At 37.4% G+C, this 16,610-nt stretch overlaps 1 protein-coding gene across 2 annotated transcripts in view; it reads right to left on the bottom strand.

Annotated features, from left to right (window-relative positions):
- Positions 1-16,610, bottom strand: part of ZBTB8A (zinc finger and BTB domain containing 8A) — a 63,527-nt gene continuing 46,917 nt past the window's right edge. For both annotated transcript variants that reach the window (XM_055398135.2, XM_088844613.1), the window contains exons 3-5: positions 13,887-14,710; positions 10,814-10,983; positions 1-6,396 (exon numbers count right to left, since the gene is read on the bottom strand). In XM_055398135.2, coding sequence (XP_055254110.1) covers positions 6,064-6,396; positions 10,814-10,983; positions 13,887-14,709 — 1,326 coding nt within the window. In that variant the 5' untranslated portion in view covers position 14,710 and the 3' untranslated portion in view covers positions 1-6,063. The remainder of the gene's footprint in view (positions 6,397-10,813; positions 10,984-13,886; positions 14,711-16,610) is intronic.

Below are 16,610 nucleotides of genomic sequence, written 5' to 3'. Positions count from 1 at the left end.
TCACTGTCAGACTATCTGATAGCTTTCCAGGAAAAGTAGTTGTAGGGGAAATAGCACTGAAAAGGAAAAGAAAGATTCTTAATCTTCAATCCCACTCAGTGGTGTAGTCTTCCCTGAAAATAAGAATATGAAGCCACACGGCCATCCGCTAGTGGTCAGGGAAAAACATGGGGCTTTCATTTTTTTAACACGGCCCCTAAATAATGGAGCATCTGGTGCCAGTGCTTATAGGCTCCGTTTTCCACGGCTGTATTCCTTGCGAATTTTTCCCCCCAGGGAAAAAAAAGTTTTAAATCAACTCAAATATGCAACAAAAGGCACACTATCTCTTTTATTTCAATGTTTGACCTTTTTGAATTCTGCAAGAAAGTGCCACTTCGTTATTGGATTAATTTTTTTCTTTTGGTAAGAGATTAAGCAGTGGTATCTGTAATACACACTACTACTGAACATATACTCATCATGTTTGAATTGCAAACATAACCTCAACTGTGAGAATGAGGATGATGCTCAAAGCAAAAATCGTTTCAAGGTATTTTCAAAAAAGACAGTTTAATGGCAATACTTGAAGTAAATAAAGCAAAGACATTTATTTTTGTTTCCAAGTTAATCTGAAGTCTTCTTTAAATAAGACGTCTTGCTTTCGAGTTCTATTTCTCTGGTATGACATTTAACTTGAATAAAAACTGATTTAATTCAATTCACTGATGGAATGTTAATGTGTAACAATTAAGTTTCTTTATAAAAAGTGAAGAAACATTAAAGCTTGCAAAATTCCAGGACATAGTATTTCAGTCACATATTCCTAATATAGTTCTTTTATTACTCCGAGTACTGTGTGAATTCCCAGGCTGCAATAGGTACTGAAAATCAAATAAAAATGCAAATACATCCCAAAGTAAAAATGAGTTATTTTAAGACTACCTACTAATTTAGTGTCCATATTATTTGATCCTAATAAAAACTTTAGATGAGGGAACATGCACAGTATCTTGAAACTTCACTAAAAATGTTTTCTTGAACTCAGCATCCATATTTAAATTCTTCCCCCTTAATTATAGGGTTGAGAACCAGTGGACTGGAAGATGAAATGGTTCTACTGCCCATCCTTAGCATCTATTGGGGGAGGACGAAGGGAAACTTTGACTAGGGGACCTATTTTGCACATAAAAGAACCACTAGGAATATTAAAAAAAAAAAACTTATATGCAGGCCCCATCTTCCAAAGATTCTGCTTTAATTAGGCATCTGTATTTTTAAAAGCTCCATGAGTGATTCTAAAGTGCAGTCAAGGTTGAGAACTACTGATCTAGGTAAAAATCTTCGATTTTTTCCCTTATGGGCTGAATAAGTTAATAAAAGAATTAAACAGTTGTAAATAATATCAATAAGGAATTAAAAAGATTTTCCCAATGAGCAAATCAAGAAACTGTATAATGGATCTGTGTATTTAGAAATCTGGAAGAGTGAAGTAAAGTATAATCAGTTCTTAGATGTACTTGACAAGCTGTCTTTAATGTAATAATGTTTGCAAATAATTGAATCAAGCCCAAAGGTAAAGACATGACTGGCATTACCCTGGTCACTGGCTTCCTATCTAACAGTGATGAAATATGCAATGGTTTTTGCTGATGTGAAGAAAACAAAAAGAGATGAGGAAAAGTGTTTATCATGCTTTTAAATAAGTACATTTCAAAATGTTTTGTCTTTGGGGAATTCCTTGCCAGTCCAGGGTTTCCCTGGTAGCTGAGTTGGTAAAGAGTCCACCTGCAATGCAGGAGACCTCAGTTCGATTCCTGGGTCAGGAAGATCTGCTGGAGAAGGGATAGGCTACCCACTCCAGTATTCTTGGGCTTCCCTTGTGGCTCAGCTGGTAAAGAATTTGCCTGCAATGAGGGAGACCTGGGTTTGATCCCTGGGTTGGGAAGATGCCCTGGAGAAGGGAAAGGCTACCCACTCCAGTATTCTGGCCTGGAGAATTCTATGGACTGTGTCCATGGGGTCACAAAGAGTCGTTCACAACTGAACGACTTCACCTTCTTTCACTTTGGCAGTCCAGTGGTTAGGACTCAGTGCTTCCACTGCAGGGCGCACAGGTTCAGTCCCTGGTTGGGGAGCTTAGATTCCGCATGCTGGTCAGTATGGCCAAAATAAAGTAAAATATAGTAAAATAAACTTTCCACTGCAAAAAAAAAAAGAAATTAAAAAATTTGCCTTTAGAAGTTAGTCCTTTGGCTTCTCCTGTCTGTCTTATTAATATATTTCACTTTTTGTTGGCACTAATACTTTATGGAGAAGGCTGACAAGTTAGAAAATGAGGTTTTTAGATTCTCTGTGGATTTCATTTTTCTGGTCTCTTCGTGGCACAATTAGCATCAATAGTTAAGAAACTCCTTTATCAAAATAAAATATTAACTATACTTTACAATATATAAAGAAGCTGCCTAAATAATGCCACTGGCATAACAGTCTGAATCTTTATCATTGAAACTCTTGTAACCAAAGTCACATCCTTTACATAATATTTATTCTGTATAGGATTTATTATCCACATACAATGACGTCAGCTTTAAAACAATTGTTATTTGTATAAACTCATCTTATAAAATAGAGTAATACACAACACACCTCAGTGATTTAAGTTGATATTCTAGGATTCAGAAAATTTGCTCATTCTAATTCCAATTTCTGCACTGTTTCACTGGGTTGTCTTAGGTAGGTTGCTTTATTGTTCTGTGCCTTAATTTCTTTACCTTTCATGTGATAATCATCCTATTTCATAGATACTTAAAGAATAACATAAAAATTATTAAATACTTTGCAAATATAAAATGCTATATAAATGATAAATAGTAATACTGATCCACTCTAATATAAAATAACATACAACTTTCCATTTATAAAGTTTGGTCCTCCAGTACCTACTAATATCAAGCTTCCCAGTTAAACACATCTTATGCTGTATTTTTTTTTAGTGATTTTTTTCAATAGTATCAAGTTTAGGACTCCAAATACATATAACCAGTATGAGTGGAAATTTCAATACATCTTAGCAAGACTTGGCAAAATAACTTTAATGAACTGAGTTCTGAGCTCATAAGTAACTGAAACACTAAACTTTTTATCCATTCAGTGGTGACCTGGCCACATAAAAGAAGTAACCATGTTTGATTTCATCACTCAAACACACAATATTGAAAACTTTGTTCTGGAAAAGGTCTTAAGATGTGGTAACTATAGAAGAAACCTTGTAAAGATGTGATTTGCTTCTCTGAGAGATTCTATGGTTACCAGCTTAGAAGTGCTGGAAGTAGCAGGAGTAATAAGGTGAGAGTGTAATGCTCAAAGGGAATTTAAAAAGTGATCCAGTCCAAGGTTTTCAGTGTTGGACTCCTGAGCTCTGCAGAAGTGTGTGGGGAAAGGCTTGCAAGGAGCTTTAACCAGAGCAGCTCTGTTATTAGTTTCCTTTAAATGCTGAACTTCTCTATGAAACAATTTATTTTAAGAAAGGGTTTCGTGAGTTTAAAAAAAAAACCCTTTTAAACCACCGACCTAGTCTATCTTGCTTCCTCCAGACACTAGGCATGACTGCAGTGGTGCTTTATTTTTGCAAAACTTCATCACATCAACCAGATACTCTTGAAGACCATAGACTTATAAGGGTATTCAGAAGCTGACAAATAGCATTCTTTTAAGAGCAAACTTTGGTCTAACCAACTTCCATTATTTTCCTAATGTTAAAAAAAATCTTGGCATAAATAAAGTTTATATTAACAGATTATACCCCTATGTAACATTTTCCCACATTTAAGAGCCAAAGAATTCAGTTTTCTTAGAAACCATTAATCGACAGTTTCACTCTAGAAAAGAATTGGTCTCTAAAGTCTTAGATAAATATGATATGATACTGTAGCTATTATTTACAACTTACAAACATGTCACAAATGTTCTTTTATATACTAAAATAACAGAACAGATGTGCTATCTAGTTTGGTGAATCTGATAGCTGTTTTGTGGGGATTGCTCGATGCTTGTTATAAACAATTATGAGAAAGCATATCTCTGATAAGGCTCTACAAGTGCTGGTGGCACTGTGTTCCATGGACTTTGCTGACATTCATGCTGATGTTTGCATGCAGAAGATAGTAGCATTAAAGAACATTTAGGTCATAGACTAAAGTGCGTTAAAGTATACACATGCAAGCATGACTTCATTTCTATAAATAAAGCTCAAATCAGTCATTTTTCTTATTGGTTCCAATGGTTCGGAATCATATTATACTTATGTTCCCTCTCTTATTTGTAACAGTTTAATTGTTAAGACTCCTGATTCAGGAATTGGTCATATTGGGAGACAACAAACGCAATGCACACTATCCAGTCTTGAAGCAACTGGAAATTTACCATCAGGACAATCTTGAAAAAAAAAAAAGCAGAATTAATCACCATAAAACAAAGTGGTTGTCACCTATTAATTAAAAAAAAATGAAAGAAATTAACTACTTTAGCCCACAAATTGGTATTAAGGACAATCGTTAATTAAAGAATAAGAGAAAATAATAACATAAAAACTATCTTGAGGTATGTCATGGCAGTTAAAAATACAGAGTAATACATGGAGCCTCTCTCTATCAAAATTAAATTAAAACAAGCTTAATTGGGATAACTTGCCAAGACTTTTATGAAGGACAGTTCTTTATTTCTAGTATTTAACCTTTACAACTAAAATAATGCTTCTTCATTTTGACTGCAGTTTTGGAATGTTTTATAATTCATGTAACGGAGGAGTTAAAACTTCATTTTGTATCCTATTAGAAAAGTTTGTTTTGAAAAATTACAGAAACAAGCAAAGATGCTTAAAGAACTTAGGAGAATAACTTGTTCAAATAGTTTTATATATAAATTTTACCTATAAATAACATAAAAACATGTCAATAGATACTGTAGGGACATTGCTTGACACTTCTTGAATAGCTCTAGTGCAAGGTATTATATGTTGTTGAAGATGATTAAATTCCTCTTCTTTCATACGTTCTCATTCTCAGGCTTCTTTTATAATTATTGCAGATTGGTGAGGTTTGACAATTCAAGGAGAGACAGTTGAAAGAGAACTATTTAAAATCAAAACCTGTCCAATCTCTGGTCCCACCATTTACACTTTCTGACCTTAATTTCCTTATTTGTACATCAGAGACAGTGCTATCTACCTTGCTGATTAGGTGGGGAAATGCAAGAAAGAGCACTTTATAAATAATAGAGCAGTATATAAATGTAGAAAATTACTCTTAAGAACTGGTAAGAACCTCCAGTTTTTATTTTTTTCTTTAGAGAAGAAGATAGCTATATTGACCGATCTTCAAAAACTACTTTGACAATATTAGGTTCCTGCTTTAAGAAAATGATGTCTATATATAATCTCTGGTCAGCTTCTTTTTTTTTTTTTAATACTGACTACATAAGAGTAGCTTCTAATTTAATAACAAAAATTTCAAATATGAACGACTTCAAACATTTAGACTTGCCTTCTGCCATAATCCTAAAACACTTAGCATACTGGAATAATGATAGCTCATTTTAGATCCAAAGTTAATAGAAAGTCTAATTAGTTAAGTCAGGTAGGTTTCCAGACCCTTAAATGTGCTCTGACCTAGTTCCCTGTGAAAATTCAATAGTGGTAGTTTACATGTTTTTGAAACACTTTGAAATTATTTTATATAAAATTTGGTTGTGGTGAATTTATTGAAAATATTTTCTTTGAAAAAAGTTCCCTAAGTAGATTTTTCAATATTTTTTGAAAAAAGGTATTTCTGTAACACAATAAGGAGTAAGAGGATTAAGTGTTCATCCAGCATGTCAACTCAAGCTAGGTCTTTCCAGTGCAGCAACAGATTTTAGGGCGGTGAAGTTCAGAATGGATACAATGGCCTGTTCAGAAAGCATGCAAGTGGTGTCAGGTCATTACTTTTAAGTTGATCTGATAATTTGCTGATTAGACTCTGACCATGGAAAGAGAGCGACACAAGAACGTCAGTGTAAGCTGCAGGCTGTTGGTTCACGTTCCAGCTACCTGATGTTGGGCTTTCTTTCCTTTTCTTCTTCTTCTTCACTGTCATCCACCTGTTGTATGACCAGATCGGCAGACCCATCCTCGACTATCTCCACGTACGATCTGTTCTCGTCTTCACCCATGTGCCATCTAGGATCCTTATCGCCATCTGACGGGGACAGAAGATGCTGTTCAGCTTCCAAATCAATGGGGAGGCTGTCTATGCCAACTTCAGCAAGGCACTCGTTACAGAGTCTGTAGCGCCTGGTTCCTTCCTGTACCACTTGACCTGTTAGATCAGTCACATGGCGCTTGCATTTTCTGCAGATAAGTTTGCATGCCTGGTGAATCTGTGTAGAGAATTAAATAGCGATTAAAAAAAAAAAAGATTTTTCAAAAGCAGAATAGTTTGATATTCTAAGTACCAGTTCATAAATTTAACATGTTCAAAGCCAAGCATTAATATTAAATTAACATCTAGTTTATTAGAAAAAGGTCACAGGTTTTGGTAATAAAGTAATGTCACAGAAATATCAAACACTAGCTTCCTCTAAATAATGCCCATTATGTTTTCATGGTTAATATTACATACTTAATCATTTCACAGACCCCTTAATCCAATAGTATTTTTATATCTGAGGTAACATGGGACATATTCCCAGAATAATAATAATTGCAAACACTTAACATCTGCCATGTACTATTCTAAGGACTTTACATATCTTAATTCAGGAGAAAAAACTACTTTGTTATTTTGCTTGAGGAAGAAAAAATAATGTCCCAAATGTAAATTTATAAAAGAGTATTTTTTGATGTAAGGATTATTGCCACTTTTGCTAATGAAAAATGTAGTAGAAAGAAGACTGGTCTAGGAACTGGAAGGCTTAGGTACTAGCTCTGCTTCTGTCATTTTCTAATCTTGTCATTTACTAACCATATATAGTGAAGCAAGTCACTTAAAACAGAAACCTGCCTCCAGGGTGACTGTCAAAGTCGGAGAGTCGGACACGACTGAGCGACTGAACTGAACTGAACTGAAGGTATGGGTACCAGGCAAACAGAACAGAAGCCTGATAACCAGAATGGATACTAGTTATAAACAACCAAGATGGTGGTTCTGCTACATATTGGTCTATTATTATTCATAACTGCTCCCTTATTACCAATAGGGATACACTTCAGGTTCTGTGGACCAAATGAGTTAATATGTGTGAAATGCTTTGGGAAGAGGTTATAGCTGATGAATAATTATATATTATAGTTAGTAATAAATAACTTTGTTCAATAGCTATCAGAGCAGTAGATTATAGACTCTAACCTAAAAATTATTACATAATATTAACTATATCATGCTAAATTAATGTTTATGGCATATTCATTCAGATAAAGTTGGAATGCTATGAAGTAGGCCACCAAATACAAGTAATCAAAAAGTCCAAGAAAACTAATGCAGTGTGATAACATAGCTAAGAATATGTATGGGCCTAACACTCAGTACACTTATTATCTTCTGCTTAACCACTGACATATTACTCAGTAAATGCTGAAAGTACATAATTTAAGTGTATCTTTATTTCTCCTGAGACAGTAGCAGTATTATGGTTATTATATGAGGCACTGTTCTTGTTACAAAGTTCTGACAAGATTCATGTTCATCCCCCTTCAAATCCAACACAATAAAGAAGACAAATAAATTAAGTGAAACACTGTAATGTTAAAATTGAAAATATTATCATGAACTCACTATTTTAAAAATATGCCTTTTCCAGCTCAGAAAGGGGCTTCCCTCATAGCTCGGTCAGTGAAGAATCTGCCTGCAATGCAGGAGACCCGGGTTCGATTCCTGGGTCAAGAAGATCCCCTGGAGAAGGAAATGGCAATCCACTCTAGTATTCTTGCCTAGAGAATCCCACAGACAGAGGAGCCTGGCGGGCTATAGTTCATGGAGTTGTAAGAGTCGGACATGACTTAGCGACTGAACCACCACCAGCTCAGAAAGAATATAAAAAGAATGCCCTAATAACAGTGAGCGCCCTGGGTGTTCAAACGTTGGTTTCTAATTTCATCCCCCACTGAAATGTACCATAGCTCCTTTGAGAAAAGGTTGATTCCAGTTTTGTGTCTGGGGAAGTACAGATGGCCCTAGGGCTCTTCTAGAGCCAGAAAACTAAGACACTTTGAAAATTTAATGGGTTGTGAGCCAGCTTCAAGGGTCCCCACTGCACAAATCTGAGTATCAAAAAGAATAATTGTTATGGATCCAAACACAATGAATCAATGAAAATTCATAAGACTGTATGTTATTAAAAAAAAATAAGTCAAAAGAAACTCATATATCATTTGAGGCTACTATTAAATCAGCTCCTTACTCTGAAAATTGCTAATTAAAGGGAAATAAACATTTATATGCTTTTCCTGTAGGAACGCTATTTCCAAGTAACCAAATAGCCCCAAGTGATGAAGGAAAGCTTTACTTTATAGAATTCCAGTAGTAATACAGAAGGAAGGATAAAATCAGTAAATCATTTCACAACTGTAAGTAAAATTAATCATTTGGACAGAGATTACCAATTGGTATTAATATTATTAAATGAATATTGATGGGGAAATAGTCATATAACACCAAAGTAGTTCCACAGAGATTCTTTTTTAATTATAATGCAATGGCATCATCACCCTAATCCAGAGATCAATCATAACATGAATGATGGGTCCACCAGATATTATGTGTCTCCTAATGTGCTGTGCTGTGCTTAGCTGCTCAGTCATTTCTGACTCACAGCGACCCCATGGACTGTAGCCCACCAGGCTTCTCTTGCCCATGGGGCTTCTCCAGGCAAGAATACTGGAGTGGGTTGCAATGCCTTCCTGCAGGGGATCTTCCCAACCCAGGGATCAAAACAGGGTCTCCTGCATAGAAGGTGGATTCTTTACCAGGTGAGCTACCAGGGAAGCCCCTCCTAAGGTGATACAATAAGAAATACACAATTTCTTCCTTGATGAAAGTATTTAACTTGAATCCATTAAGCCTTTAGACTAAACTTCTAGTTTTTGGAAAATGCAGGGGGGATACAAGGACAAGTTAAATGACACCATGTAGAAGCAAGCAGAGAAACCCAGATGTAGGATATTTTGTAAAACAAATGGCTCAGTAATCTTCCCAGAACAGGGATCAAACCCGTGTCTCAGGCACTGAACCACCAGGGAAGCCTCATGATAAAGTGTTAAGAATGGTACTATCTAGGTGGTAAATATGATATTTTAATTTTCTTATTCTTACTTCTATTTATTTTCTTACTTTTTATAATGTATATTTATTGCTTTTGTAATAATAAAAGGTTATTTTAATTTTTAAAAATTTATCTTCAGAAATTAAGGAAGGCAGAGAATTTGTTTTGCTCACTGCTGTATACCTAGCATGTAGAAAAGGATCCGGCCCAGAGTATGCTCAATATATATTTGTTGAATAAATAACTATAAAGTAATGCGCCAAGTGACCCAATGCCCTTCAAAATTAAAAGGAGTTTGTATAAATGGAATAAAAGTATGAATAATACTTCACAGATTTTGAAAAAATTATTGCTGCAAGATGAATAGCAGAATAAATCCTATGTCACTACCTTATTAAACCACCAGAGCACTGAACAGAAAATTCCCTGAGATCTTTCTGACTGTTGACAGCCCACTCCCTGATTGAGAGTCGCTCTCTAACCCTTCTTATTCCCTTCCTTGAGGAGACTAGAGAAACTGGAGAGGCGTGACGAAGAGGGTATAGTAGGGAGACGTCAGACAGCAGAAATCAGACTGACAGCCTACCAGACAAGGATTCAAGAATCACTAATGGATGCTGAGTATCTGCGGTGGTGATTCTGACCTAGACATTTTTACAGCTTACACTGTCTTCGGCTCTGAAATGACTGTGATATAAAAACACATTAGATTTTAAGTGAATTGAGATGGATATTCAAAAGAATGGCGCTTGGACTTTCCTGGTGGTCCAGTGTCCAGAGTCTGCCTACCAATGCAGGGGACACAGGTTCAGTCCCTAGTCCAGGAAGATTCTTCCACATGCCACGGGGTGACTAGGCCTGTGTACAACTACTGAATCTGTGCTCTAGAGCCCCTGCTCCGCAACAAGAGAAGCCACTGCAAGGAGAGGCTCATACACCCTAACAAAAGTAGCCCCCTCTCACCATAACTAGACAAAGTCTGCTCGCAGAAACGAAGATTCAGCGCACCCAAAAATAAATAAGAGCTATAAAAAAAAAGAACATCCCTTACATCAAGGTTTCAAAGGAGACTAAAAAACTCTGTTTTTAAAAATATATAGGGACTTCCCTGGTGGTCCAGTGGTTAAGAATACCCCTGCCAATAAATGGGACAGGGGTTCAATCCCTGGTGCAAGAAGACCCCACATGTTGGCTGGGCAACTAAGCCTGTGCGCCACAACTACTGAAGCCTGTCCTCTAGAGCCTGTGTTCCACGAGAGAAGCCACAACAGTAAGAAGCCAGCACACAGCTAGAGAGTAGCCCCTGATTGCCGCAACTAGAGAAAGTCTTCACTCAGCAACCAAGATCCCGAGCAGCCAAAAAATAAAGTCAACAAATAAGATAATGCATTATGTGCAAAGTAAAAATATTAAATTGGAAATTTAAAAAGATACTGTAGAGTTATATGAAAAGATTTTTCTAGTAAACTAAATTATCCTAAGGCAGATAAATGCATATATTTCCTAAAAGTGAAACAATGAAAAACCATACACATACTGTTCGAAAATGGCTACTTAGATGGTCAAGCCGACTAAATCTTTTCCCGCAAGCTTGACAGGGGTAGGGTCTTTCTCCAGTGTGACAACGAAGGTGGCGCTTGAGGTCTGCCTTCCGCTTCACCACATGTGTGCAGTAGGGGCACTTGAACCTCATCCTGGGCAGGTCATCTGTCAGGAGACAGTTTGATTAAATCACCAGAAAGTTCATCATTGCAATTCTAATCACATCAAGAATCCAAAAGGGGCTGGCGAGTCCAATTTCAGAGAGGCAGGCAAAAAGGAGAAGGAAGACGTTTTACAAAGACTAGATTGTTGATGTTATCCTAAGTACAGAACTATAACTTCAGGATCTGGTTTATTTACAAAGTCTGGGTAATTTACACTGTTTCACTTATCTTTTTATTTAATGTCTTAGAGTCACTAGATTTGAAAAGTAAAGTGGTAGCTGCATGTTTAATCGTTCAGTTGTGTCCGACTCTTTACAACCTCATGGACTGTAGCCCACCAGACTTCTCTGTCCATAAGATTTTACAGGCAAGAATACTGGAGTGGGGTTGCCATTTCCTTCTCCAGGGGATTTTTCCCTCCCCAGCAGTCGAACCCGTGTCTCCTGCATTGGCAGGTGGCTTCTTTACGATTTTAAAATTGTAGGCACACTCCAAAAGTTAAAGTGTTCACTGTTTATGTTTTTAAGTAACTTATTTACACATATTTATCCCCTCTGCTCTTACTTTTCATATAGTTGTACTGGTTTTCTTTCAAAAGTGAAAAAGTTTAAAGGATGTTTTAACCTTTAGTTTTAAAACTCATATGGATTCAAAATGTTACTTGGAGTTGGAGGCAAACATCATCAATTTATTAATAGTTAAATTCAGCTGTCATTATTTATTTTAAAAAATTATTTTCTTATTCTTACCGTTATTTTATTTGTTTTTATTTTTTGGCTGTGCTATATGGCACGTGGGATCTTAGTTCCACCACCAGGGATTGAACTCATCCTCCTTGTACTGGAAGTGCAGAGTCTGAACAACTGGACCACCAGGGAGGTCCCTCAACTGTTCATTATTGAAGTTAGATTTAAATAACCTAGAATTATAAAAGGGCAAAGCCCAAGAAAGTATAGCTTTTTTGCTGTTTTAAAATACAACAAAGATTTCCCATATTTGCTCTGTTATTTCTGTCTGCCTTGGTCAGTGGTAGAGCTCCTCAGGATTTTCAGTAAGCTTTGCAATATGATACAATCTTAAGTATTTCCATGTTAGCATGCTACAGGAAAATGTGATTAGTAAAAGTCAATCGGGGTAGACATTATTTTTAAATATGTTACCTACAACAAGATTATTTTCTAAAATTTATATCACAGCCAGGGAAATACGAATATTGACTGGCTTTTAGTGATATTAAGGACTTGTTAATTTTATTTACGTATGATAATAATGGTATTGTAGTTTTTTTAAGTTTATATTTTAGGGACACATTCTGAAATATTTACAGATGAAGACACGTGATGTTTGAGATTTACTTAAAAAGGGGAAGTTGGTTGGCAACCAACTCCAGTATTCTTGCCTGAAAAATCCCATGGACAGAGGAGCTTGGTGGGTCCAAAGGGTCACAAAGAGTTGGACATGACTGAACAGAGCAGAGCAGACATACAGTGGATGCTGTTTTAAAATAATATACATAAAAACTGTTTGTATTCTGAATACCCTATGCACAATAAAAGATTATTAAAATAAAAAGGGGGAAGAGTCCGGAGCAGAGGCACAAAACTGGTCATGAATGGGACTGGGTAGTAATGGGTGCGTGGGGTTAATTATACTATTCTCTGTACTTATATTTATATACATGGAACTTTTCTAAAATTAAAAATTTTAAATATATAGTCTAAATCTTATGCTCTGCAGTTTAATTTTATCACAATTTTCCTTTAAATTCACATGTAAACTATTAAGCATGGTTTCCCTGATAGCTCAGTTGGTGAAGAATCTGCCTGCGGTGCAGGAGACCCCGGTTCAATTCCTGGGTTGGGATGATCCACTGGAGAAGGGATAGGCTGCCCAACCCCAGTATTCTTGGGCTTCCCTTGTGGCTCAGCTGGTAAAGAATCCGCCTGCAATGTAGGAGACCTGGGTTTGATTCCTGAGTGGGGAAGATCCCCTGGAGAAGGAAAAGGCTACTCACTCCAGTATTCTGGCCTGGAAAATTCCAGGGACTCAACTGAGCAACTTTCACTTTCACTTTTCAAACTACTAAGCAAATCTGCTAATGATTAATAGGGGGGACTAGAGGATATACATTTCTAATCCTTATTCTCTACTTTGAAACTATCAGCCTACATAATCTCTCTGCATTTTACTATCACAGAAATGAGATATCTCATGGTGTTGCACACAGAGTTACAGTATCAATGTTATGTTTTTAAAAACTATGCATTTATATCTTAATAAAATCAGATTTAATTTCTTTTAGGTATTAGGGCTGTGAACCTTTGCCAATATGCATGGTTGCTGTATTTAATTTTTCTATATAAAAATACTCTTCCTGAGTGAATACTCAGAAAAAAAAATATACTATTTAAAGTGAAAGTGTGATGTATAACTGAATCACTTTGCTGTATGTCTGCAACTAACACAACATTGTTAATCAGCTGTACTCCAATATAAAACTTTAAAAAATAAATTGAAAATATGTTTTTAAGGACTGAACCATTTTAAAAACAAATCAAAAATATGTTTCTTAAGGGTTGAGCCATTTACAAAAAAGCTTGAAACATCTAAGAGTAATCTAATCATCCACAGAAAAGCAGGTCTGGAAAATCATGGGTTTCTGACCCTCAAAACTCTATTGTTTTGATTTGCTAAATTTATCCAATATTTTAATTTTAAAAATTTACCTTTTATGTATAGAAGAAGTACTTCTCTTCATTAGAGAAGTATGACCTTTTAAAAAGGAAACAAAAACAAAAACATACTTGGTTCAACTGCCCTAAAACCAAGGGCATGTTGAGATAGGATTGATTTACATTGGAGTCTTGGAACCTGATTGAGAGGACAAATTCTCTATTTGGGTACCTGGAAAACTTCTTGATGTGACATCAGATCCTTGACCATACTGATAGCTAACAGGAGTAGAGTCCATTTCGGCATTCATCTGTGCCTGTTCTTCAGACTGGGAAACGTGGCTGGAAGAATCAGATGTCCGTGCTTCTCGCTTGCTTGACTTATAATGAGTCATTTCAGAAGGCTGTGACAACCTCAAATGTTTGGACTTTTTAATGGAATCTTTCCTTTGCTCATGCTTGGTCAGAGGCTGTTGAGTATTCCTTTGGGAGGCTGGATGGTAATTATACTTACTCCAAGATTTCCCACTTATTATACCTGTTCCTTGATCTGGGCTTAGGTGAGAACGAGGAGAACTGCTTTCATCTTGCCAGCCACTGCTATAAAAAGAGGAGCGTTCTATACCATTAGAATTGGCATCTTTATCAGAGAGGCTGAAATAGCGATCCTTTTCTTTCTCACTAATGTCTAACGAAGATTTAATAAAGGTCTTACATACACTGATGACATCAGTCATCTGCAGGAAGCTAGCAGCTGACATCACTTCTATGACATTCTGACCCGTGAGAGAGAGCTTGCCGGAATAGACAAAGTCCAGGATAACTGTAAAAGTGTCAGGGGAGAAGGCCTGAAATGTCGCTGTGGTTGGCTGACTTGTCTCCTTGGAGTTCTGAGAAAGAAGCATTTTAAAGTAGCCGCTACTAGCAAATAAGACATTTCGATGGGCTTTGAAGACCTTCCCTTCAACCAGAATACTGCAGTCACAGAATACATCCTGCCTGCGCTGCTCATTCAGTTGTTGCAGGAGGTGAGACTGGTGAGAGGAGATCTCCATTCTAGAGAGGAAAAGACACAGTGGTTACCAACACTGGAGTAACACTGTTTCTCTAAGATGAGCCCAGTAAAATGACAGAAACCTCTGTCCTTTTTCCATTAAAAACACTTTCTCCTTAGAGAATATCATCTCCAAGACACAGAAGATAATAGGTTTTAGGATACCATGTAATACTCTTTTTCAGAGAAGGCACTGGTGACCCACTCCAGTACTCTTGCCTGGAAAATCCCATGGATGGAGGAGCCTGGTAGGCTGCAGTTCATGGGGTCGCTAAGAATTGGGCACGACTGAGCGACTTCACTTTCACGCATTGGAGAAGGAAATGGCAACCCACCCCAGTGTTCTTGCCTGGAGAATCCCAGGGACGGGGGAGCCTGGTGGGCTGCCATCTATGGGGTCGCACAGAGTTGGACACGACTGATGCGACTTAGCAGCAGCAGCAGTAATACTCTTTTTATGTGGAAACTTAGTTCCCTGACCAGGGATCAAACCCGTGCCCCTGGCAGTGGAAGTGTATAGTCTTAACCACTGGACAGGCAGCGAAGTACCTACTCTACTTTTGTGCATGAGTGCTCAATCGTGTCTGACTCTTTGAGACTCCATAGACTGAAGCCCGCCAGGTTCCTGTGTCCATGGGATTTTCCAGGCAAGAATACTGGAGTGGGTTGCCATTTCCTTCTCCGGGGATCTTCCTGACCCAAGGATGGAACTGGCATCTCCTGCATCTCTTGCATTAGCAGGCAGACTCTTTACCACCGAGCCACCTGGGAAGTCCTCTGACTCTCTGCGATCCCATGGACTATACAGTCCATGGAATTCTTCAGGTCAGAATACTGGAGTGGATAGCCGTTCTCTTCTCCAGGGGAAATCTTCCCAACCCAGGGATCGAACCCTGGTCTCCCTCATTGCATGCAGATTCTTTACCAGCTGAGCCACCAGGGAAGGGTAGTTAATTCTACGCTTAATTGTTTGATTTTTAGACAATTATTTGTTCAGTCACAGAACCTGGATTGAGCATCTTCTATAAATCAGGCCTTCTGCTATATGGTAAACTAAATAGGCTTCTTTCTTGCCTCTATGTAGTTTTTAACCTAACGGGAGTATCAGCATTAAACAAATATTCATGTGGAGTTTTAAATGACAAATGCTAAGACAGAAGGAGGGTGCTCTTGGTATTAAAGTATAAACTAGTTTAGACTGGGATGGAGTGTGTTAGGGAATACCTCCCTGAGAAGTCACATTTAAGTTGAGACCTCAAAGGCAATTAGGAAGTAGCCAGGTGAAGAATGAAAGATGATTCCTGATTCCAGCAAAGAAAGGACTAGAAAGGACTGAAACTTCTGGTCACAGATCTCCAGAGATGCTGGCTAAAATTCAGTCAAAACGTTAAAGGAATGGCTGAGTAGCTGGGGCAGCAACATGGGCTCTGGTTTTTATCAGTAACAGAAATTGGAACCCTCTAAGGGTTCAACCTTATTGAAAATGGAATAGTAAACTTTGCCCCTAAGTCCAGAGAAAAGGCAAAGAAAGTTTGTCTTTGAAGGGCCTTGGTTGAGGGAAAAAAAGTCCCTAGGTGAGATATCAAATCCAAGGTTGTGCTTTGTGAAGTTCTGGAGTCCAAATTTTGCTTGCTTGGTGTGGAAAACCTCAAGACAGAAAATTAACATGAGAATGAGTCTTGGGCTAGTGGTGTCCGTGGGGACACCTTGCAGAAGTAAATGCCAAACTGCTTAGGAGGGAAGCTCTCAGAACCCGAAAAAAGTGAAAGTGTTAGTCACTCAGTCATGTTTGACTCTTTGGGACCCCAAGGACTGTAGCCACCAGGTTTCTCTGTCCACGGAATTCTCCAGGCAAGGATACTGAACCAGGTGGAAAATAAGCTCTGCTTAAACTGAACTAAA

This window comes from Moschus berezovskii, chromosome 2 (assembly GCF_049115385.1).
Source record: "Moschus berezovskii isolate FMDL1 chromosome 2, NW_MosBer_1.0, whole genome shotgun sequence".
NCBI lineage: Eukaryota > Metazoa > Chordata > Mammalia > Artiodactyla > Moschidae > Moschus > Moschus berezovskii.
This window is presented reverse-complemented; position numbering and strand designations above follow the sequence as displayed.